This window comes from Apis cerana, linkage group LG5 (assembly GCF_029169275.1).
Source record: "Apis cerana isolate GH-2021 linkage group LG5, AcerK_1.0, whole genome shotgun sequence".
Classification (NCBI taxonomy): Eukaryota; Metazoa; Arthropoda; class Insecta; order Hymenoptera; family Apidae; genus Apis; species Apis cerana.
This window is the reverse complement of record NC_083856.1, coordinates 10,049,795-10,075,518: the sequence shown is the minus strand read 5'-3', so window position 1 is coordinate 10,075,518 and position 25,724 is coordinate 10,049,795. Positions and strand designations below refer to the sequence as shown.

Sequence of the window (25,724 nt, the reverse complement as noted above, 5' to 3'; positions counted from 1 at the left end):
AAAAAAAAAACAAAAACATCTGCTCACATTGAAAAATGCATCTTAAAATGTAGAAATATTTTATCGTCGATATGTAGCGAGAAACGCGACAATGAGCTAGTGAACAAAGGAACGCAAAAATCCAGCCGGTTGAATCACCCTGACGATTGCAGAAGCCGCCGCAAACCGCTTTAAATGATACGTCGCGCGTGTGTGAAAACAATAACGGCGTAATTGGGCCAATAATAAAATAATTGTTAGCGCTTGGGTGTTGCGTACACGTTTTCTTCTCCTTGTCCTCCATACACGGTTCGTGGATCGCCCTCTTCCAATCGTCTTACGCAAGCCGAGAAATTTTTCTCGATAAATAATAAAACCGCGGACGCTTAAATCTTCATTAAACGTCGATGCTCCATGAATCCACGTCGAAGCGACCTTAATCAATCACAATTATGATTACGAACTGGCATGCGGGGATAAACACTACGATTTGCGATTGGAAATTTTTTCTCGCAATTTCTTTCGACACTACTCTCCAATCTAACCTAATCGTTTAATTCTGCTTATTATTCTTTAGACGATTACTACAAATTAATGCAAAATTTAAACATTTTTATGACATAACATTTTTGTCCACTTTTCCTAACTGGTTTTCCAAGTCTTGGAATTTTTCACTCGTCTTTTGTCGTATTATTAACGCGGAATTGTAATAAAGATGACATAATATCTGTATCATTTTTCATATTATTAATTACACAATGTAACATTTTCGAGGATGGAAGGCGGAAAGGTTGGTCGATCCAAAGGTCGAAGAGGATCGCAAGCTCTGGAAACGCGGTGTCCATTGATCTCTTGACTTTTCAATTAAAATTGTTCCGCTGTTGACCACGCGCGCAACCGTGGAAGGCGGCACTCTTTGAAGCCACGTTTCCACCATCGATTCATTTTCCACCGGGCAAACGAACGTGGGAAATGGCGAATTCTTCGCGAAAAACTCGAGAGCATGCGAACGATTCCTAATTCACGTTTCAGCTAACCCGATATAACATATTAAATTAGACGTTTCGATGTGTGTTGCATAATTTTTTCAGATTTTTTTTCAAAGCTCCGATATCTTTAATAAAATAATCTTTAATATTAAAATTTCGTTGATATCTCATGTATTTTGAAAGTACATTAAAACATTGAATCGTTGGAGAAAGCTTATTTTCTTGGAGCACGGTAGATTATCAAGTCGGTTGAGAAACACTGCTCTAGCCCAATTTCAATCCCAATAAATAACCGCCTCCCAACTGTTGTTCGAAACACAAGGGACCAATTGAAACGAGACTGCAAATTGCCAACTACCTACGTGAAATTAGAGACGTTTCCAAGCGATTTCATTTATAAATTGGAATACGTATCTAATTGTTGTAGAGGTTGGATCCTTCATTCATGGATCTTTGGAGAGTGTTGCTGGACGTTCGACGAAGCGGATAACTGTGGGAAAGATCGTTCCACCGAGGACCCCAATTGACATTTATTCCCGTGGATACGTCACGAATTCCCGAGGAGAAACAGCCTGGTGTCCAGGCAGACGGCCTGTGTATTAATATCTGAATTACGCCAACAGACCGTGCACCATAACCTATAAAAATATCTGGACGTTTCTTTCAAGGAATCAATTTTAAAATTATTCGTTGAAATCGGTCGAGAGATAATCCATTTCTGAAATAAATATTTCGTACAAGTAATTTAACGTTTAATGGAATAAATTATTTGATCGTGACGAGGATAATAAGTTTCGTGAAATAAAGCGTCAAATGTTATTATTACTTCTGAGTAATATTGCGCTTATTACGATTATTACCAACGTTTATTGTTCACGTTTCATTTCAGAAACGAGTTCTCTATTAACAAATAAAACGTTATTTCCTTAAATCAGTTCTTTAATTTATTCTATTCGCAAATTTCTTCGTTGAAGAATAAGAAATTATAATATATATATATATCGAATGATACGAATAGGTTTGTTTAAAATTATTATTTGAAATAAATTTCGATCGGATCTGAAAAATATGTCCCTGGAGAAATACTGAAATATTGGATATGAATTTACGAGAATTTTGCTCCTTTTTCTTACCCAGTAAAACATTTAATATTTGATTTCCAGTGTGAAATCTTTCCAATAATCGTTTAACGGACATGTTCTTTCTATTTTTATTAGCTTGAATCTTTTCCAGAAAAGATCATTATATTTTTGTCGTTTCGAAATAGAAAAATAATTTATTCTTGGGAACAACTAACCATCTACCGATGAACGTTAGATCCGTTTTAACGATTATTGTTCTTACGATTATTATTTCAAGTTGGAGAACCGAATTTACAGAGAAGTGTTCGATAATGCTCTCTTCGAGTCCTCGATTCGTACATAACGATTATATCTGAAACGGGCGAAAATAGAGCGCAGCTAGACGAAGGGAATACAAGGAACGAGGGAAAGGGAAGACGACGAAGGGCCATACAACGTACGAACGAGTGGAAAAAGAGAGGAGTGGAAACTGGAATTACGAGAGTACGAGAGAGATGAGAAGAGATTGATGTCAAGTGCGCCACTCTCGGGGATATTTGGAATCAAAGTCCCTCGATCGATGAGCGTGGAAATCGCGATCGAGGATGAGCATCCCGGAGAGAGAGAAAAATAAAGGATAAAAATAGAGAATAAAAAATGGTTTGCAAAAAATTTTCAAAAAAAAAAAAAGAATATCGAAATATCGCGACGATTCACAGCTTCTCGTTTCTTTAAATAGAAGATTGACGATGTCTCTCGACCGCTCGAATTTTTCCGCCGACAAAGAGGCGACATTCGACAACGACCCAGATCCAGCTTACCCACGCTCCCGTAAACGATACGAAATTGCGATCTTTTTTTTTTTTAAATAAAATCCTTGCCGAAAACTCAGCAAAGAGAGAGAAATCTCGAGGAAAATGGACAAAGAGGAAACCGTGCACGAGCATTCGCCAACTTCACAACGGTTCGGTTTCCCGAAATAATCTCGCGTCGCGCGACTAAATAAACGAACGGCCGGATATCGTATTCACGGGGAAAGTACAAGCCGTTATGCTCTGGAACAGCCTTTCTTAATTTTTTTTTCTTTTTTCTTTTTTTTAATCTTGATAATTTCGATCCGTGTTTAATTATTGCGTGTTTTTATTAGTATTGACATATTTATGAAAATGTACGTTTGAGAGTTCTATTCTCTATTCTTTTTAATTAGACAAAAAAGTAATTATAAAAAATATAGAATCGCGTGTGTGTGCTTACATTATATTATATTATATACAGTTATTTCGAAGAGAGAGATTACAAGGTTTTAAAGTTAGTTCGCAATTGTCCGTGCTTCCTTTTCAACCATCTAACAAAACTAACACGGACGCTTAAAAAAAACGTTAAAAAAACGTCCACTCGTAAAACCGCTCGCAAAAGACCAACGATAAATTATAACAACATCCCCTGACATAATTTCCCCGCATAGTTCTCAACCTCGCACTCGTTTTCTCCGAATATAGTTCCATAGTATTAAATTTTCCTAAACATAATTTTCCCACAGAGTTTTCAAACTCCGTATTAAATTTTCTATCTTCAAATTTTTTACAGCAAGACTTTTAATATCCGAAAGGCTCAGTCGTAACTTTTATTGAAAAATATTGGATTAATAAAATATTGCTGTACAGGATATCTCAGATCATTGATATCTTCATTTTCTCATTAATATCAAAAGAAGACGAGCGAACCATGTCGAAAAGTGCGTATTTTTATTAATTTTTTCGTGAACGAATGTGTGATATATTTTCATATATTTTTTAATACATTAATGGATGTAACTCGATATTCTTTATGAAAAAATTTAACTCGTGCATGCCTAAAAATTTAGAACATATTTCAATTTGAATTTTGAAAAAATCTTATCGCGCGAAAGACAAACGGACGAGTATAGGATTTAAATTCGAAATTTTTTTTTCAGCAATATATACTTTTTTCGATTCAACTTTCCTGTAAAACATTTTAACGAGTAACAAAGAAGATCGAGATGTACAAATACAACGGGGAAGAAAAGCTCAGCATCTGGAATATAATCTTCTCATAAGTGAATATAAAACAATATATTGGAAACAAGTTTTTCGCGCCGGGTAAGGAAAAAACGTTTCGTTGTCCGTAAAAGCCAGCCGCCTCGACGTTGGTATAATTCTTTGTTGATAAACAGACACGGGGACGAAAAGGGGAGACGTTGGCACGCCGCCATGGCTGGTGAAACTACATCTGAACTACGCTCTTCTACGTAAATACATCGGTGGAAAGATGTGTATGCACAATAGATGGAGTGAATGGCTCGCGATACAGTTCCACACGCAGTGCTGGGATCCGATGGGGAAAAAATTGTGTGTTAAAGCGTGCCTCATTTGCGCTTGGCCATAAGAAAGAAAGCCAGCCTTCTTGTTAGTCGACCGACCCCTCCTCCTCTCCTCGCCCCTCCTCCTCTCACTGAAGGAACGCTGTTAATCGCGTACGAGACCATGCTCGGGGTGCTCTTTAAGAAAGTTGTAAAACATCTGGAGAGAGAGAGAGAAAGAGAGAGAAAGAGATCTTGCATGAAACCACAGTCGACGAAATTCTGAGACGAGAAGGGTAATCTTCGTTGGGACGAAGGTTTCGTTGTTATTGCACAAGAAGAGTTTGTTTTTTTTTCTTTTGCAATCTATCGTTTCGCTTTTGGTTTTATGAAAGATCCAGAAAAGGGATGGAAGTTTTTCATCGAGTTGGAAAGTTCGCTCGACGAAACTTTCTCGAGATTTGATCCTAGAATTTGACGAATACTCTTGTGTATCCTCTGGGGTGTAATATGGAACTAGTAGAAACTAGGTAGAGTGATGAAAACTTGGTAATTTCTTTTTCCTTTCTTTCGCTTTTTGATATATAAAAAAGCGTAAGCTTATGTAGAAAATTGCGTGGATAAAATTAACGTGATAAATAAGTGGAAAATATTTGAAATATGAGCTAACGAATCTCTTGCTCTTTGCCCGAGAATTTGTCGTAACGAATAATCTATTTTTCATGGAGCGCGACACAAAGCGAAGGACACGCGGAATTGGATGTCAACAACTTGGATGGAACTTTGTAATAAAGAGTAACGAGGTTTTGTGATTGAATCTGGATATTGAATGGTCTAGTGTCCCTTTGAGAAAAGATAGAGAGAGAGAGAGAGATCGTATAAAATGTATAACGACACACAGCGGAACGTTGTGTTGAAAGTTGAATATCGTGGCAGAGAGCAGAAAGCGCGGACACGTTAGATTAAACGAGAAACTCGAGGGGGTTGTGAATAGCCAGGTTCTAATCTCGATGCTCTGGCTCGTGAGCAAAGTTCGAATTAATTAATTATCGCGGTGCACGCGGCTCAAAAGCCGGTCACACGTCCCGGGACACAACCTGTATGGGAACAACTTGTGTTTTCGATTCGTAATTACACGCTCAATCTCGCTCGCGCTCAAGGGGGATAAGGTCAATAGAGTTTCGAAGAAGTTGAATCAATTTCACACACAGTTGTATTTAAGTCGATTGACGATTAAACTTACTCAAGGGATCGTAAAGATGATCAATTTTTCATAATATTTTCTAAAAACTTTCGCTGTGAAACTTCAATTATGCTCGATTCAGTTTGAGATTAGTTTAACTCTTCAGAGATGTTTGTGCACCATGCTCACTCTGATATTATTCCCAACGGCCGAGACGAGTGCACGAAGCATTTTCATATTCTTCGCTGTTTATCGATGAAAACGTTAAATTCAAAAAGATTTCTGAATATTATTAAAATATTACGATAATATTGAAAATAGAATGTAAGAATACAAGTGAATAAATGGTTCAACGAAAAATTTTGGAATTATTTAATTTACTTAAATCAAGGACGGAGTGGATATCGAATCGTTAAGAATTCCCCGCAAGAGAATCGATTTTGTTCTTGTCCGGGGTAAGCTAAGAAAGGATCTCTACAACTCTGTCTAAAGCCACGCGCTCTAGTTTCCCTTGTCTGGGGGCGCCACGTCTCTCGCATGACACCTGGACAAAAGACCTGAGATATATTGCGCGAAACTGCTTCTATTTATCCGACGACGCCACTCTGAGAAGAATGACCGAGTGATAAATGTCCCCGGCATAATCTGAATCGTATTTCTCCCATCTTACGACGACACACATTTCCCTCGATTCGATTCCAATTCGTTCAACTCAACTCAACGTTGAAAGATGAACGAAATAGTAACTTCTCGCGTCTCGCTGAACAAAGAACGATATTTCGATATATATATACTGCGATGTTTGATGTTCCAAAAAATATGAAACGCGATATTCGAAAATGGGTAGAGAAGTAAGAAATTGTGCAACTTTTCGTCGAACAAAATCCGTTTCGGGATAATTTTGATATATTGCGATATTTGCTTTTTTCAAAAATAGTCAACAACTCGAAGCTTGAAAAATAAGAAGTTGTAACTTCTCGTCGAGTCGAAATCTTGATGTATCGCGATGTTTTTGCTTTTCTCAAAAATGGTACAAGTTAAGTAGTTTTCGATGTGTTTTTCGAAGAATCTGTTTTAAACCAAATTATTGATACGTTACATTAGCATTTGCCTTTTGAAAAATTATTAAAAGTTTTTAAAAGACGTTTCGATCGTGTCATTAATCGCAGCTCAGTTTAAAAGAAAAAAAAAAGCAGAGACTACTGTTCATTTGATAAAAGAATCGATGTTCCAAGATTTCTCCTTTCTTCCTACTCTCAACCATCGATTAATCATTCGATCTTACACGTGCACATAAATATAACTTCATAAACACAACCATCCTAAAAGGTACGTCAGCATAAACTTTTTCCAATTGTTTTACTCGAACGTTCACGCCCATCCATTTCCCCCAATACACGAGAACAGTTAAAAAACAGATGCTCTCCCCTGTTAAAAATCAAATTCGCACCATAAAGATAATTTTTCGCGCGAGGATCCGCTCGAATATAATTGCGATGACATTTTTCCGAGCTAATTAAAGTCGGCGGAACGAGACACGTGACGAGGCGCGGCCTGATTAAAGGTTAATAAGCAACGGCCACGCGAGCGAAATTATAACAAGCTCGTTTGCTTGATCGGGTCGTCACACGTTAGACAGCTCGCGTTAATGCTCTTTCTCCACGTGAACGCGTCACGCTCGAATCGAAGCGGGGAGGGGGAAGCGCGCGAGGTGGAGAGAGAGAGGGGAGGGACGGTTTGGATCGGCGAGACAGAGATGGGCAGATGCACAAGTCCACCACGTGCATGGATCGCGCGGCACTGTGCGGCGAAATACAACGTGCAGAGTAGGAGTTGCATGATTATCGACCCCTAGCTACCCCCGGCTTTTGTACCAGGGATGCAGCTGCCCCTTTCACCCCGCCCTAAAACGTTGGGTTTCTCGTCGGCGAACTTCAGCCTTCGAGCGGCTAGAGCAGTGGAGTGGTTCTCATGCGAGCCACGCTGTTCAACGAGGCTGGTTGGGGAGAAGGGAGTGGAGAAAAGGATTCGTTCGGGCAAATTCTTATTGTTTCCGGGGATGAAGGTGAAGATGATTACGGGGCTGTCTTGGAAAGTGTGAAGTATAGAGAAAATTTGAATAAATAATTAGGTTGGTTCTTTTTTAAATTTTGAATTGTGTTATAGTCTGAGCAATTGTATTAATAGTCTGAGCAGGATAAAGATTGGATAATAATAATAAATTGTGGATAAATAATTTAAGAATCGTATTATTCTGAATTAAAGAAGACGGGAATGAGGGTGTAAAGAGAAGAGATAATAATTGGAAGATTGTATTTACTAAGAGCATAGTTGGCGAAAGCGACCGGGGAGATTGTTAACTGTTACTTATTAGGAGATACATTTAATTATGTCGTGAATCCAGTATTAAAGGAATGGGATTACACAATTACACAACTTGTTATCGTTGGTACCGGTCCACGAGGATTGCGCAACGGTAATTTGTTTGGAAAACGTGAACTCTCCGCGAGGCGAACGATTAAACAGGTTCCACTAGACGAAATCAAAGAGATCGTTTTATGTAACGGGCTTCTAGTTACGGGCTTCCCTTCCCGGCGAGATTGAGAAACACTGAGATAATAAAATCGCGCCGATTCGGGTGAAACCAAGGTGGCCGACCTTGGCAATTGCACCGTTACATCGATAGTTTATTTTTGGATCCGCCACATCGAATATCGTTCAAGACAATAGCGAGCACAAACGAACGTTTCTCGCGTTTTTCTACGCCCTGTGTCGTTGCACCATGCTCGCCGATCCTCGTCGAGGACCATTGTTCTTTTTGGATCCGTTAACTTTTTACTTGCAATAAATGATAAAAAGATTAAAAGAAACGGATATAAAGTTGGCTTTTGAGTCAATAGAGTTTTGAACAAAGAGGCCTGATTATGTATTCATTTGTGTCTCGACATTTTTATTACTTGAAAAAATCATAAAATGAAGATAATACCTTTCTTCCCTTAACTTATAATAGGCAAGCACAAAATAACGCTTTGGATCGACAATACGTTATTGCTAGTATATTTTTAGAAATTTAATTATATATGGATTTTTCGCTATATATCACAAGGACTTCAACATCGTTGTTCAAGGATTTTTAACCACACACGAGAAAACAACCCCTTTCGATCCCTGGAGGACAAAAAACGCATGATTGAATCGAATCAAGGCCAGACATATCACGAAACACTCCCCATTTTAACTCCCCTGACTTCAACGCCCAATTCTTTTTCTATATGTCTCATGAAATTGCGCATGCAAATAACATACATTATTAACTGTATACAGTCATGAAAATTTGTCCATATTTCAACCTTTAGATTGCATGATACGTCGAAGAGAAATTTTTTAGAAAAAATTGATCGATAAACGGCTGGCTCACAATTTCTTAATAGCCGTACATTAGTAATTGTATATCGCCATAAAAATTTGCCAATATTCCAATCTTTGAATTGTACGACGCATTAAAGAGAAATTTTTCAGAAAAAATTGATCGACAAGCGGCTGGATAAAGATTTATCGAGTAGCTATACAAAATAGCATACGTTAGTAATTGTATATCGCCATGAAAATTTGTCATTCCACTCTTTGGATATGAGAGAAATTTCGAAGGGAAATTTTTCAGAAAAAATTGATGACTAAATGATTGGCTCATTCATTGGAGTAAAACGTAATTCCCTATGCAAATCAACCACGATCGACTGTTCGAGATCACATCACCACGCCTCTGGAAAACGTCTGAAAATAGACGAGCGCGTGTGTAAACGTAGAACACCAAGGTCCGCCCGTTTGGATCTCGAGTTAGAATAACAATCGGTCTCGAATGAAACGCTGACTCACGGAACGCGTATCGAGTTATTAAGCGGCTAACCGATCGATAGACAGATGACACGCGACGAGCGGCGAAAGATTTCGCAAAACAAACCGAACAACGGCAGGTAGAACGCGTGATGAGTAAACGAGACGAAGCCGCAAAGGTCGCCGAGTCAGCGAGAAAACGTCTGGAAATCGGTAACGCGACCGCCACCGTTTGTAATCATATGTCTCGTCTGGATTCGCTACAGTGTGGTAAATATATATCGCGATATGCGTTTCACACGATACCCGACGTTGAAACGAACGACTGGTTTCTTTGAATCGACACGGTGGTGTTGCGTTGCGCCGACATCACGAATCAAAGCGTAGCTTGCGGTTATAGCCGTCGCCGCCTCGATAAATATCCAGTAGTTTTATTTAAATTTGCTTAATGATTTTCTTGATCGATGCGAATTATGGCGCGTTGACGCCAATTTCGATCATTCTTCGATGATTTCGATGTGTTGAGAGATTATTTTTTTTCTTTTTAATCATTAAATATTTTTTAATTGGGAAAGAAATTACTCGTTATTTAATAAGAGATGACTTGAATAATGACTCGATAGATGAGAAGTTTGAGAAAACGATTAAGAAATTCAATGGAGATTTAAATGGAAAAGACGAGAGTGATGAAATTCATCATGATGCTTCTTGGTGGTGGGCCCTCGCGAGAATCGATCGACCTTGACGCGAAAACCTTTAATACCGCGAAGCTCGGCTCAACGTTTTTACTGGTATATTCTTAATTCTTTATTACTCGCGCTTTTGTACAAATTTATTCTAATTGTAACGACCTGCAATTTAAGATTCGCAGAAAACGCTCGAAGAAATCTTGATCAACAGTTCTGGGGTGTTAAATTATACGTTTGAAACAGGTAGCTCGCAATCATTCGTACATTGTATAATTTCGACGTAACGCGATATGAAAGATGCGCGAATGCATTAGTAAGTGACGTGTACACTCTCGCCACGTTTGACACTTAACCTTTTGGTTGCATGTGTATAACGCGAAGTAAATAAAAACAGCCACTTACCATAGTCCAGCGATTGTTGTTGCTGCGGTGCGTATTGCGACGTATTATTGGCCGGCGTGACTCTGAACCGCTCCATTTCCCTCTATTTCACCACCACGAAAAAAAAAGCACCAAAAGAGGAATACACAACTTTCTCTTCACACTCTTAAATTGTTCAATCCGTGCACCGTTTTATTCTCTTTGAACACGAGCCGCGCGATAAGTTAGCCGGGGATGTTGGTTAACGACGAAACACCCGCACTTTCGTTTACGACGATTAGCGAATGCGTTCTCCATTCGCCGGTGCGATATTACTGGCTTCTGCCGGCCGTGCTATGACTGTGTACCACTGACAACACACCACAAGGGAACAGACAGACGGGCAGGCAGGAAAGCGAGCAACAGAGACGACGAAAGAAACCGAGAACGAGGGGAGGGAGAACGTAGCAACTACGAATGATCGTGGAAAGGAAAGAAAGAGAAGTGACGGAAAACGAGAGTGGCGTTCGTTCGTGTTTCCCTATCGGTCGTCTTTATCGCACCAAAGGTTGTGTGTATCTGTATATATGTACACACAGCCGCGCCTCTCGTCTCGTGCCTCGCACGTTTCGTCCAGCCGCTCGGTGCCGAATCCCAGCCGAGCGCGTGCTGTACACGATAACGCCGCGTATGATCGTGCTTCAACTCGCGAACGGAGGGGTATGTGTATAAGGATATAGTATATCGATGTTTGGTATAGGCCCACGCGTACGTAAGAGCACGCCTCTTCTTTGCCTTCCTTTCTCTCCCTCTCTCTTTCTCCAATTCCGCGTGAATAACGAACGCGCTGCGTTTGGAATACCGTCTGCGCTCACTACGCTGACACAAGGCCTACTCGTGGCTTCGGCCTGATCGGTGTTTTATATATATGTGTGTGTGTGCGTGTGTATGTGTGTATACTCGCGCGTATGTGTACGCCAATACGCCAGGGGGCCCCTCGATACGACGCTTCTGCCGGCTGTCGAGCATGGGCGCCACGATGGGGGCACCCACGTGTGCGTGCATGCACACCGGCTTTCCCCAGGACCGTACCAATCGTGAAACTACCCTCAGTGGCCCGCCATTGGCTATCATCGAACCATGGTAGGAGGAACGTCACGTTACCAGGAGACTGAAAGGGTAAAGGAAATTGCCGCGTTAGTCTCGTGTAATAGATAGAATTTTTTAGTGTTACAGTTCTCTTAGCTTTGTTAGTGGATTCGCGTAAAGTATTATTTTGTCGAATAATTGAAAATATATACTTAACATGGATGAAGAAAAATTAAAGAAAAGAAGTTGAAGAAAAAATACTGTGAGAATAATGTGAATCGATATGTGTTGTAATAATTAGGTAATGATAAATAATAGTTTTTCTATGAATGTAAAAAATGAAAGAAAATGCATGTGATTATTGTATCTTTTGATTGTTTTAAAAAATTTATATGGGGAAAATTTATAACGGTGAAGGAAAATTGAATTTTATTCTATTTCTCAGCTATACTCAAAAATTTTCTTTATTATTATTACTAAATCACTTTAAGCCATCAGTAAATTAACGAAATTAAATTTAATCATAAATAATTTCGGACTTAAATTTTACGTTAAATTTTTTAAATTGTGATATTTCAAACTTTTAACAAAATATAAGTAACGATGAATCACAAAGTTATTGCCGCGAATGCACGAGCATGGCCACGTGTATGCGTGAATCCACACCGGCTTTTTTCAGGACCGTATCTCTGTCCCGATATGCCATCCTCCCCCGCTAATTCCGCGTTTCAACAAAGAGAATCTCAAAAAGAACTTGAGTTTCGATTCATACGGTCAATGTTCTTTCGCGAAACAAAGCGATCTCGTTGTCAGTGTCTATACAATTCAAAAATGCATTTACAATGCAAATAGTTAAACAACTGTGATTTCGAATCTCAGAAAAGCCGAAAGGGACGTTAACTTGTGAGTATCGATTATCGCGAATCTCTTTAAGTGCACTTCGAAATGTTTAAATGTATAATTGCCAATTGGATTGTTATTTGATAATCTATTATCAAACGTTAACATCGATCGATCATAATGAAAGAAACGATCGTGATGCATAAATTTTGCGGGCAGTTTGATTATTCAGAAGTACGCTTCTACGCGTTATGTGAATATGTTTGTATGTACATTATGCATGTGCACATATGTGTCCCGTATTTCAGGGTTACAGTACTGTGTCGTGACGATAACACATCTGTAACAATATACGTACGAATTACTACATTTTCGTCCACGATGCGGTGAGTAATCGCAACTTCATCGGTTGCCTGTATCCTGTTCTAGGTGGCAGCAGGAAACGGAAACCTTTCTTTCGGGAAAATTCCACTATGCATTGCATTTTGAATCCTTCCGTCAAAGGATCAATGACATATGTGTAGATGTATATATATATATATATAAATAAGTTCTGTAAAATGAAATCGAATTATGAGAGAAAAGATAACTATTTCCAATGCAGCGTATCAAATAAATATCAATTTGATTCACGATCATAAATTATAACTCGATGTTTATCCTAATTACTTCTTATCAAATGGAATTTGATTCTTTTTCTCGTCATATTATATAATTACATATTGAAATGTTATTTCCATTTAATGATACTTAAAGCATAGATAGCGTAGGCGTTATTTGTGATAAACGCCCCTCGAATGAATAACGTTAAAGATTGTGTCAGTTTTAAAGATTGTATATATCATATATGGTTGAAAAAATTCGTTCAACTACCAACGTGAAGTAAATTTTGGATTGAAGAAAAAATCCTAGAAGCGGTTCTTTTTTGGTTACAATGTCCCGTTGCTTCTTTATAATGGTCAATACAAAAGAAGGAAAGCGCCGTTAAAGACATTTTGAAATTATGCTTTATTTAAATGCTCACTCTATGTTTTCCATACGAATCTCTCTTTATTAACAAGAATATAATTGATCAGTTTAAATTTGTCACTGTAAAGAACTCATAACAAGTAATCGGATATTGGCAGTCTAGGATCCGATATCATATATTCGTAAGACATTTTATTTGTAAGAAAAATCGCATTAATATTTCAAATGCATGGAAATTGTCAACAAAATGTTTCACTTTATTGCAAAAGCTAAAGCTATAACTAGAATTTGTGAAGTTCTTGAGTTTCATATATTTTTACGTTCCATTGATAATGCAAATCCATTGTCACGTTCGTTACTTGTCGGTCTGACAATATATGTATGTATGTATATTGTATGTATGTATAACTATGTATGTGTATTATTGCCGACACGTTTTTAAAAGTGTAGTATATTTGAGTGCCATAGATAGTTTATTGATTTTTTAAAATGCCTTAACTATTAATTGAATGATAAAATATCTATCTATAAATATCTCTTTCAAGCACCCTTTGCTTGAAAAATAGTGAAATGTGTTAAATATTGAATAGTATCGATTCTGTGTTTAAAAAATATTAAGTAAAGATATTAAAGTGATTTGGAAGTCGGTGAAACATCGACAATTTTCCAGTCTTTGTGTACTTAAGGTCGACAAGCCTTGGTTCGGTGTGTTCCGATCGAACCCGAGAGATTCGAAGGGAGGCACAAACAGGAATTGGCTGGTCGATGCACCTTAGCGTTCAAGGCATAGTGGAACGCAAGGGAAGTCGGCACATCTGCGCTGTACGTGAATTTTTTTCGAAACCACTGAGAAAACACATTACTCTTTCTCTCCCTCTGTTGTGCCCAACGTTGCGCCGAAACAGCTGATCGTTTGCCCCTTTAATTGCATCGCGACTGGGTCGACGCTGTGGTAAGTTATTGAAAATTTTAATAAAAATTCGTCATTATATTTGCTCGTTTAGTGCGATAATATCATACGGTAAAATGTGTCTATGAATACAGTCGAGAGTTTCATTCCTCGGTGTACGGTAAGTGCTACTACTTCAAGTATCTTTTGTAGGTTAGGAAGCGCCTTTCGTCTTTAAAGCTCCATACACAATGTTTCCTTGAATCATCTGCGTGCATGTATAGTGATAAGACTATTCTATCTTATGAAAGACAATTTTAAATCTTTAAAATATATAACGTTGTTAATGTCTGTATACCATTCAAGACGCCATTGTGCAACTTATGAAATACGATGTACGATAAAACGTCTGAGTTTCCTCGTTACATTAGTTTATATTTACATTTATTTTCATTTGCAGAGAACGAAGTAAATTATATTCTCAAATTCAATATTATGTGCTTTTTATTCGTAATTATATACAATTGAAAATGTAATGGCGGGATTTGTAAGTAGAGTGATATGGTATATATATGCATATATATATATTTATATTGAAATAGTAACATAATTTAAATAGAATCAAAATTAAATACAATAGAATCAAAAATGAATATAAATTAATGTTAAATTAATGTTAAATTAATATTAATTAATGATTAAAAGCTATAAATACAATTTAGAATACATACAATCTATGTTCAAAAATTCTAATAATGGTGTTACTGCGTATGGCTGATTTTTTGTAAATAATTTGTTTGTATAAAAGAAAAATTTAATACCTGTTTTGCATTGTAAGAAAAGTATCTTGAAAAATATATAAATTGATTTTTCGGTGTTTGAACACAAATAAATGTATATTCGAATGAATTTATAACGCGCGCTTCTTTGAACGACGCGACGCCATGACACTGCAGCTGGCGAATACAAGCGGGCGGGGGAAACGAAAGACTTGCATCCTCCATAACGGCTTGGAGTTCTGTGACGTCTTCAATGGCTGCCGCTGTATTGTCTACATACGTAACGGAGCGCGGTACTCTCATCCACCGCGTTCCGTGGTGGTTTACGACGTAGTGTTTACTGTTTATCGTTAGAATACTCTATCAGGCTGTGGGCCGGCAAACCATGGGTTCGAAGAAACATAAAAAGCACAAGCGCGAAAGACACGAAGGTGAGAACCTGGGTTGTATTCGATGTATCTCGAACGTCTTATCGTTTTTGGTTACTTTTAATTGTTCTATAACATCATCTCGGCATCAAAGGTTATCGCGTTATTATATGTCGCGTTTTGAATAGCATATCATGCTGTATATCGTATTTTCGAACAAAATACCGGTCGCGCCACAAATTGAAAAGGCATTTCGACTGTCGTTTCGATGCGATATTTGTTTTTATGTTTGTTGATCGAATCGCACTCGCGTTGACAGCTCGTTGCTATGTTATCAGGTGTTCTCGTTAAATAATATATTTCTGAGTTCTCACTTGATGCACTATACATTGAAGTAACGGGTGTCTTTGGTTACTCAAATACTCCGTTTATCCTCATTTTATTCTATTTTTGTATTTTTTTGTATTCGTTTTTATTGCTCGATTTTGACATTATTGGATTATCTCACTATAATTCTTTAGTATTGACATTTATGTCAATCACATGAGGATTCAAATGAAAAAATTATTCACAAAATATGAATATGCACAAAATATAGATTTTGAGAGATTTACAGAGTACAAGGACCTTAATGGTTGAAATTTTTAAAAATTTTCATTGGAATCCTTTTTGTACTCATAGTTTAATAATGCACAGGAATTTTGACTACGTTTTCACCACGGACAAACTGAGAGTGAGGTTGGAGTAGAAGTGAGGTGGATTCAAAAGTATAAACGAAGGTTCCACAGCAACAGGTGCGACGTGGAAGTAAGTGACGTGTAACAACGGACATGGACTGGTTGCACGACAGAACTAGCTGTGCTTCCAAAATTACTCAGATGTTCCAAAACCTTTTAGTTTTTTTTTTTGTCTATTAAAATTAGTTGAAGTGCAACAAGATCTTTAATAAGTCAAATTTGCCACTATTTTTATTCTAAAGAATTTCAGGGATCTATATAGAGATATAATTATATCTGTTGCACTTCAATCACTTAGTTCCCTGGCTGTTATTTATTATGGCATCAGAGGCCATATATGCTTTTGCTTTACCTCTTATGAGGTATTTACAATTTCAACAGTTGCTCCTTCCTTGATTATTCCTACAGATTCAATCGATCAATACAACAACAATTATTTTATTGCATACTTCTATCAAGGTTTATTTAATTTAAATCAAGCTACTTCCATCTCGCTTCCAGTTTGTTGAATGTGAAAACAAGGTCACTGTCCTGTTATAAAATCATCTTTGTTATTATTATTATCAACTTCTCCCACTACCTTTCTATCGATATCCTGTAGATTTTTAATAATTTAAAATTATATTTATTTTTTTCATATAATCCTGCAAGATATAATGCAATATTTAGTATCATATATATAATGTAATATTTAGCACTATATTTTTGCATTACAACACTTATGCTGTTATTCTGCACTTCTGTATGATTTTCTGCAAGACATTTTTGTTGCATGTACTAGATTTTATTTATAGCTTAATGCTTTAACGTCTTCATACAATTAAGAAATATTAAAGAAATTTTGATACATTATAAATATATTTTATTTATTTTTTTTTTAACAGAAGGACATTATACAACCACGGATAAACCCCCCACTTTAAAATTAATCTTAAAGATTGGGGGTAGTAGTGGAACACCTGAATACGGCAACGAATCTCCAAATCAGACAATGTTATCCCAACATTTGGGTGTCTACCAACAACAGTTGGGTCTCAATTGCTCTGTAACGCAAGAATCTGAATACGATAGGTATATAGGGCATAAAAAACTTAAAAAGAAAAAGAAAAAGAAGGATAAAAGGCACAAGCATCATCACAAAGATAAAAAAAGAAGAAGAGAAGAATCAAGTCAAGAATCAGTAGGAGATGCTGATGAAAGTTTAGTTGAAATTCCTAAAAAAATTCCTAATCATCAATTGTTACCTCCAAGACCACCATCTAGTGGAGAACACAGAGTTGGCATTACTAGCCATATTAGTTCTCTTTCTCCTCATCGTGAACCTAGAACTTGTGTACTTAGGAAAATCGCCGAACGAACACCTCTTCAACGATTATTAGAACATCTTCTTAGGTCAATGGAGAAACGTGATCCTCAGCAATTTTTTGCTTGGCCAGTTACAGATAGTATTGCACCTGGATATTCTCAAATCATTACGAATCCTATGGATTTTAGTACTATAAAACAAAAAATAGATGATAACAGTTATCAAAATTTAAATGAATTCGTAGAAGATTTCAAATTAATGTGTGATAATGCCACTACGTACAATCATCCAGACACTATTTATTACAAGGCGGCAAAGAAATTATTACATGTTGGCCTAAAAATGGTAACACCCGATAAACTTCGACAATTAAGACCTGTTTTGACATATATGCAAGACATATCGAAAGAAGAACTCGGATTCGAATTGGGTACAGAAGATCCTAATAATCCTGATATTCCTGTAACGGAAGAACAAATTGAACGAGAACGAGAACAAGAAGAACGTAACGAAGAAGCTGAGGAACTTAGGAAAGAGAATCAGAGAAAAATAAGATTAGCAAATTTGGGTAAATTTGAAGCTATTCCGGATGACATGACACCAGAGGAAATCTTGAAACAAGCCCGAGGAGCCGCGAAAACAGCATCTGAAAAGTTAACGTTAAAAAGATTGAATTCCAAGATGGGTTTTCTAAGGCAAAAGAAAGACGGAACGACTAGCTTACAAATAATAGTACCAGGAGACGGAGTGATTCCAGGAACTAATCAAAGACCAGTGTCATTAGGACAGCTTATAGGTAAATTGAATCATGGTACGGGAGCATTAGCAGGATTTCGTGAAGATAGGAGAAATATGTCGAAACCAGTAAAACCTTTATATTATGGTGCCTTTGGTTCTTATGCTCCAAGTTACGATTCCACGTTTGCTAATCTCACGAAGGAAGAAACAGACTTGGTGTATCAAACATATGGTGATGAAACTGCTGTACAATATGCAGAGTCAATTTTAGATTTTGCTAAAGACTGTGATTATACGTTAACTATGGTGGACGATTTGTTGGATATTCTTACAGGAGGGGATCACAGAAAGACTAAGAAGTTCCTTGAGGAAAAACGAAGACTCAAAGAGGAAGAAGAGAAAATAAAACATTTATTAGAAAAACCAATGCAAGATGTAAATCGTAATATTCCATCTTTGGACAACATTAAAGTTGATATCGATCAATTAAAGACTCTATCGGAGTTAGGAATTGATGTTAATTTCTTAGAAAATTTAGGTAATTATAAGAAATTTGAAAAATAAAATATTTATAATACAAAATAATAAAATTTTATTCTAAATCTTATTTTATTTTACAGAGGAAGACTTAAAACTCAACGAAGAACGCACAGCATTACAAAATCGGTTAGATGATACATCACAAATGTTAGGCCGTTTAAAACAAGTACAACATGAGCGACTTTCGGTTCCACCGCCAGCTCATTTGTCGAATGTTTCTAAACCATCAGAGACAGAAGTTGCAATAGCCGATAAAATTACGGATAATTTGACAGAAATAGCAAAAAAACTTCCTCCCTCAGCAATCGCTCCTGTAGATGGTTTGCGAAGAGCTATGGGTATTGCACCTCTTGGCGGGCCAGAGCCTATGGAAGTAGAACCGATTACTCATAATCCAACAATCGTTGCGGAAAATAATTTATTATCGCAATCTAGTAATAATCAAGTTCCGTCGAATTTATTATCGGCTCCTTCACCAATTCAAAGCACTAATTTGCTCAGTCCAACCAGTCAACAAAATCAATCGATTAATATCGTAAATACAAATCAGTCACCTATGCAAATACAAATTGGCATGACACACAGTCAAACGCCTCCGTCTTTATTAACTACTTCAGAAACATCTGCAGTTCCAGATTTAGAATCGGAACTTCGAGAATTTTTGGAAAGCGATCCTACATTAGGACATTCGCCACTTCACGATGATAAAACATTGGAGGATATTTTATCCGAATCTTAGTGTGTACGATTTTCGAGATATGATATATGATATAATATACCTCCTACAGGTTGTACATTTTATTACATACAGACACTAATATTAATTATTACGTTTAATGATAAGCGTGCGGTTAATAAATAAGTTCGTATCATATAATATGATGTCATTTAATTAATACCGCTTTATTTTATGGATATATATTATTTATGAAGTTTGCGTAACAAGTTATATTAGATGAATATTTGTAACATTTTGGTGAAATATGTATTGTAAAATATTGTTTAAAATAATGAAAAAATATTTTAATATTTTATAGAAGATCGATTTTAATGAAGAATTTAGAAATGAAATTTATTTAAATTTGTTTTTTTATTCCTAAAAAAATTATATTCATAAAAAATAATTATTATTGATAAAGTGTTACGCAAACAGAAAATCCGTATAAGAGCAATTTCTTTATATAAAAATAAATTCAATCTTTTCTTTATTAAATTACTTTACAAATGCTAAAATAATGAAATGTCATTACTATTTTAAAATGAGAAAATATGACAGAAATTGTAAATATTCATAAAATGTATTTTTAAAAATGATCCGTGCATTTTATTTTATACCATATTAATATTAAAAAATATGCGACTATTAAAAATTAAAAATTGAAATTTTTAAAAATATTGTATCTTTTGTAAATAATTATAGTAAAAAAATTCAGTGAAAAAATGAAAAAAAATGAAAAAATTGTACGATATTTGTGTATAACTATATCAATTATATCATATAACCTCGTTTATATAATGTAATTGATTAAAATTAGAAAAAATTAATTTCAAAGTATTTTTTAGAGACTTATCTTTAATTTGAGCTTTCAGAAATTTAGAAGAAATTTAGTCCAGAAGTTGAGAAATTTGAATTTTTTGATTTTACTAGTTGATGGTTAATTACATCTATTGTCGTTAGATGGTGTTTCGATCTCCATAAATATAATATTTAAAAATATATTGAGAATATAAAATTGACAATCAGATTTATAAATATTTATATATATATAAAAAATTAAAATGAGTACGATTATAAATGAATATATTATAATTCATCGCGCTAGAAAAATTTACTAACACGTAATATATTCTCGTGATTTTGAACAAAAAACCGCAATGCTTTAACCAATAAGAAAATTGCTTAACGAACCGGTGAATATTGTTCTAACCAATAGAAAAACTGTTTAATAAACCGGTGTATATGTTTCTAGCCAATAGGAAATGGAACATTGCTTTTGCTATACCGGTACATATGATGTCATTTTATTGTTGAAAATCGACGGTGTAAGACGTGTCTCATCCTGTTCGACATATTTCATCTCAATTATAAATCTCTATTTCTCTTGGTACGATTTTTTCACAGTATAATCTTAATCTTGTTTATATAATATGTATTTATTTAATAATTTATTAGACATTATTACAATAAAATTAAATATTAATTTCTTTTTTCGTCATTATTATACAATAAATAAATATTAAAATTAATATATAATATTATATTAATAGCTTTAAAAAGAATATGAATTTAATTATTGCAATTTATACTTTTTTTATTGCTACAATATCAATTATTGAAGATAATAATTATTTTTTATATAATTTTTATATAATTTAATATTTATTATTGCACATTTAATATTATTAATATAAATTATACAATAATATAACTAATTATTTGAGAAATTGATTAGATTTTTACTTTGTTAATAGATTTATTCAATTTCTTTCGATTTGTATTTTCAGATGTCAGCGCGTTTTCCATCCTCTTCATCAGTTAACTCACATTCAATTGAATATGTCAACAAAATCAAATAATGGAAAAGATCGAAAAGGAATATCGACGTTTCATTTTGTGAGTCATGATTTTTTAAATGTCACATTTATTAGCTAATTATTATCTAAAAAATAATTCGTCTTTATTTCGTGTTTGGATATATTTTATTCAGAATAATTTCACAATAACAACATTTGTGTTATAATAGAATGGAAAAAATAACAATTAAATTTTCAAAAATTTAAAATAAGAATTAATGAATATAGAAAAGAAGCGTTCTCCGAAGAACGAATTGAAGTTGCATTTTTTAGTATGTAGTTTGTACCTCACTTCAGAGTCCTAAACCGTTCTACTTTAATCAATGATAAAATTATCGAAACAAACGCCTTTGTAATTATTTCGAGAAACAATTATGAATTTTTTTTGCATTATACAGAAGTGTTATTTACACAGCATACAAAATGCACAGCGTGTAACCTAGTTGATTGCAGCTGTGTAATGTGATATTCACAGGAACGAAATTGTAGGGATATATACATTGTAGGAAGCGAACTGTAACTGTTCGATAATCGGATTATGTCGGTAAAGCGTAGGCTAATTTGAAAATTCCGCAAGCCTCCATCCTTGTGTATAATAAGTGTGATTCACTGTAATTATGTCGTTATAACGAAGTAGACAAGTTCGAGTATGGAAAACCAGAAACTCGATTAACCCGAGTTGCGTTTATTGCGGCTCAAATCTCTTTACCCATTAACATACCCGACTATTCCATTAACATTTTAGCGTGGAAATTAAAAAAATTATTTCTGGAAAATTTATCTTGATATCGTTGAACAAACATTAAAATACATTCAACATTATTTTATTCCATTTCCGCTTCGTTTTATTTCTTCGTTTATTTTCGGTGAACGTTCTTTGTTGAAACTAAATATTGAAATTCTTTATCGAATTTCAATTTTTTTTTATCCACGCAGGCTACTATGAAATATTCAATAGATCAACATGTTTCCAGATGATTCTTTTGCATGTTTCGTTTTTAATTTATGTCGAATTCTTTTTTTTTTATTTATTCATAGACAAAAGAAATAATTTAAATTTTCCTATTTTTTTTGTAACGATAATGACACGAGATGTTTTACAATTAAGATATTCGATTTGTTTAAATTTCATTTCATTTCAACGTGACGATATTTAAATAAAACATTCCGATAACGAAGTTTGCCTTCTTCATATTCTAGGATTTAATTTAATTCGTTCGTGGTATCTTACTTGCCTTCGATGTTTCGTGGACGATGATTTTCGAGATGTCGAAAGTTCGATTTCGACAGAAGAAACGATTCGATTTAAGATTTCGACACGAACTATATACGGAACGTAATAATTCTCGCAAAACGAATGCACTCGACGAGAGTGTCCCAGAGATTGTATTCTGACAGGTTAATTAAACGACGATTCCATTCTTTCGAAAATATCGCGGTACGCCTGGAAATGGCGTGTTCGCGTGGTTTTCCTGAAAGCCACGAGCAATTATCATTGTTTGATATTTATTTGCGATAATCTGTGACAAACATTTACGCCATTTTTTGCACAAACCACAATTTTTGCAGAATCACACAGAAAGGTAAAATATTCGTGTTATTGACATCTATCGAAGAATTTTCGTTCGAATTCTATTGAACTTTATTTTATAGCTGTTTGAAAATTTTGGAAGTTTAAAAATTAAATTTTTTTTTAAATCGATAGAAAGATGAGAATTGATTAAAACAATAATATTTATGACTGATAGATATATGCGAATATGTAATTCTGCTTCGTTTTTTAGGTTATTTTTTGACTCAGTTGTGTTTTTCTATTTAAGAGATTTGTAATCTCGAAAAAAATATGAAATAATTATTGTGAATTTTCGTTATTATCCAATATCAAATTTGTTTTTAAAACGTTAAAAGAACAACGTTAACAGATTACTTAATTTTGAACAAATATCTAACCTATATTTTTATCATTTCCCAAATATCACGTTACAAAGTATTCGAATAGATAATATTAATCTCTCATAAAATTTTCATTTTTCGAAACGATCTATTGAAATAGATGAACGAGCAAGGAATAAAAGTAAGGGAAATTCCAAAAGTTTAACAAGGCATGGATTCAATTACACAGAGGAAACCAGCCGCAATTTCCACTATGGTTACTTACCTACTATATTTCAAGCTTGTCGGATTAGTTTTCCCGTCAGGAACAGTCCACGACATCCTAGGAGATCCTGATGGTTGGCTAACGTGGGAATTTCCCAGTCAAGTTCGTAGGTAGTTACCTCGAAAACTGTTTAAAATGTAAAGTCGACGTTGATTTGTGGGCATTCGGGCATTCCCTGGCAAAATGCCGCGGTTCTCTTGTAAATTTTTATTTCCCTCTTGTACTGTTTTTTCATTCTTCACGGTTTTTTAAATTGAAAACGATAACGCACTATTTAAAGTATCGCTTTCCTAACCGATACAGAATTCGTCGCTTACAGTGGCAAATTATTTTCTTAATTTTTTAATTCACTTTCTCAACTCGCCAACATAAAGTTACACATAACACATAACCGTGTTACGTGCTTTGAATTACTTCAAATTAAATCTTAAGATTTTTTGTCGTTAATAAATTTCTTCAGTTTGAAAAATTAGAGACAGATTTAAAAAATTGAATCCCAGGATAATTTGATTGCAATAATTCTATAACAAACGATAAAATAAAATATAAAAATTTCATTTTTCTTATTTCATTGATTCGATATTGAGTCGATGACACGATATAACTTCGTAACAATTGTTGTATCGTACAAACTAGTATTGGACGAGACAATTAAAGCCTCAAAGACAAACGAATTCTGTTTCCGTCTAAATCGGTGAAGCTTGATTAAACTATAGTGCATGATCAAAGAAAGATGGCTCGCTATGTCGAAATTGATTATCGTAGAGGCTGGTCATAAGCTTCATTATCCACGCGTTATTCCGGTGAATTGTACAGAAGCCATACGGAAATATTGGATTCGGGAAATTTGCTTTGGTAGTGGCGCGTGAAATCAACGCGGTCGAGCAATCGCCTCGTCACGAATGCTTGCCTCCATGACAAATAGACAAGTGCTAAACGCAAATCACGACGATTCGTGATTAAACGGACCAGTTGCTTGTTTGCTTTAAAGAGAATATACTCGAAACGTTTACGGAAACGGTTAAAAGTTCTTCGACGTATTAACGATATTTTCTGAAATTAATTTTGTTTTAGCGAAATATAACGTATTCGGCGAGAAAACAGAGAATTGCGATAATAAATCGTGCGAAGAAATATTATTGAATTCGATGGTCCACGATATAAGAGAAATATAAGGTAAAGATATAAGAAAGAAAAAATTTATTTATCGTATAACGAAATTAAAGGAAACATTCTATCTTTCTTAATAAAAATAATTTAATAAAATTCGTACTCGATTCTGTGACTCGAAGTCAAAGTGTTGATATTTGTATCCATTAACAGAAATGGGATAAACTTAACCAAACTATCGAGACACGACGTAGTTAAGCAGAGTGAAATACAGGCGTATCGGATTGAACGAGAGAAACGCGTTCGTGACTGAATCGACGCAGTAGAGTAGGGGCGTAATAATGTCAGACAGGCCAGATAAACTCGTACGTTCACGTATATCTTGATTAAGCTGTAAAATCAATGCTTCCAATGTATTTATTTCATGGTCGATCGGTGCAACAACATAGCAATTTATGGAGCGACAATTTGAAATTTGAAACACGCGTCTACAATAAGTATTACAATTCTCGTCTCGTCCACGTTCAATTCCTCGTAAATTCGTAACGCGTTGATTAACTCGATTAAAAGAGCCGGCCGTGCTAGAAAATCAATTGCACTATATCGATCTGCAATAAATTTGTTAATGAAAATTTCTAACCTATACGATTTAGCTTAAAAGAGTTTGTATATCGATCGAATTTTTTAACCGGGACGTTGAATATTTGATAATGAGTTATTCGTAAATTTTTGATAATAACCGGAGGCCAGAAACAAGTCGATAACCTCGCTCTCATCTCGCAAACACTTGATCCGTCGAAAATCAATTTCGAGCGAGCATAGTTTTCTCAACTTCGAATCGGATTTCAGAGAAATTCCGACAAATTTAATCGTAGCGCCTCTCGCGGTAAGCAGTCCTAACACGGCTTTGGATTTTAATCGACCGTAACAATCGGATAGCCTCGCCACCGAACGAATATTCCTCGTTTTAATCCCCGTTTCATACAATCCTCGGAATTCCATTAAAATTCCTCCATACGGAAATCGAACACGTCGCCACATCTCAATATCATACGTATCATCGACGCGTCTATTATCGAGCTTCGATTCTCCTGTCCTCTCGAGAATAAAGTTTCAAATTTACTCGCTCGATACGATTGCGTCCTACCCATCCTTCAAGACGACCAATTTATAGTTGGAACGTTGGTATTTACGAGCAGCGTGCCTTTCTCG

At 35.4% G+C, this 25,724-nt stretch overlaps 3 protein-coding genes and 1 long non-coding RNA gene across 9 annotated transcripts in view; 2 read left to right on the top strand and 2 right to left on the bottom strand.

Moving 5' to 3' along the window:
* The window catches only part of LOC107994397 (solute carrier family 12 member 4), a 119,024-nt gene extending 106,184 nt beyond the window's left edge, over positions 1 to 12,840 (bottom strand). For 2 of the 3 annotated variants that reach the window (XM_062075086.1, XM_017051282.3), the window contains exon 1: positions 10,458 to 12,071. In XM_062075086.1, the coding sequence (XP_061931070.1) occupies positions 10,458 to 10,533 (76 nt within the window). In that variant the 5' untranslated portion in view covers positions 10,534 to 12,071. Of the gene's footprint in view, positions 1 to 10,457; positions 12,072 to 12,702 lie in introns of those variants that run through there. The other variant, XM_017051281.3, reaches the window with a different exon arrangement.
* A 1,288-nt stretch (positions 12,841 to 14,128) lies between these two features.
* LOC107994398 (bromodomain-containing protein 7) lies at positions 14,129 to 19,981 on the top strand. 2 transcript variants are annotated; one of them, XM_062075092.1, is made up of 4 exons: positions 14,129 to 14,265; positions 15,159 to 15,412; positions 16,971 to 18,668; positions 18,751 to 19,981. In XM_062075092.1, the coding sequence occupies exons 2-4, from the start codon at positions 15,367 to 15,369 to the stop codon at positions 19,407 to 19,409; spliced, it is 2,403 nt and encodes an 800-aa protein (XP_061931076.1). In that variant the 5' UTR covers positions 14,129 to 14,265; positions 15,159 to 15,366; the 3' UTR covers positions 19,410 to 19,981. The 2 variants fall into 2 exon arrangements, with proteins under 2 accessions (XP_061931076.1, XP_016906776.1); XM_017051287.3 differs by lacking the exons at positions 14,129 to 14,265; positions 15,159 to 15,412 and adding an exon at positions 16,046 to 16,156.
* Positions 19,787 to 25,480, bottom strand: LOC133666102 (uncharacterized). The gene is made up of 2 exons (XR_009829746.1): positions 23,403 to 25,480; positions 19,787 to 22,716 (listed from the first exon to the last, which is right to left on the bottom strand). It is a non-coding gene; the product is annotated as an uncharacterized LOC133666102 (long non-coding RNA).
* The window catches only part of LOC107993362 (uncharacterized), a 132,930-nt gene continuing 127,453 nt past the window's right edge, over positions 20,248 to 25,724 (top strand). For all 3 annotated transcript variants that reach the window (XM_062075097.1, XM_062075098.1, XM_062075096.1), the window contains exons 1-2: positions 20,248 to 20,775; positions 21,176 to 21,284. The gene's annotated coding sequence lies outside the window, so the exon portion shown is untranslated. The remainder of the gene's footprint in view (positions 20,776 to 21,175; positions 21,285 to 25,724) is intronic.

Bases quoted from the DNA above. Each gene is read 5' to 3' on its own strand.
- LOC107994398 (XM_062075092.1), top strand. From the start codon at position 15,367: ATGGGTTCGAAGAAACATAAAAAGCACAAGCGCGAAAGACACGAAG. The intron at 15,413-16,970 runs GTGAGAACCTGG...TTTTTTTAACAG, and splicing joins CAAGCGCGAAAGACACGAAG to AAGGACATTATACAACCACG. The intron at 18,669-18,750 runs GTAATTATAAGA...TTTATTTTACAG, and splicing joins TAATTTCTTAGAAAATTTAG to AGGAAGACTTAAAACTCAAC.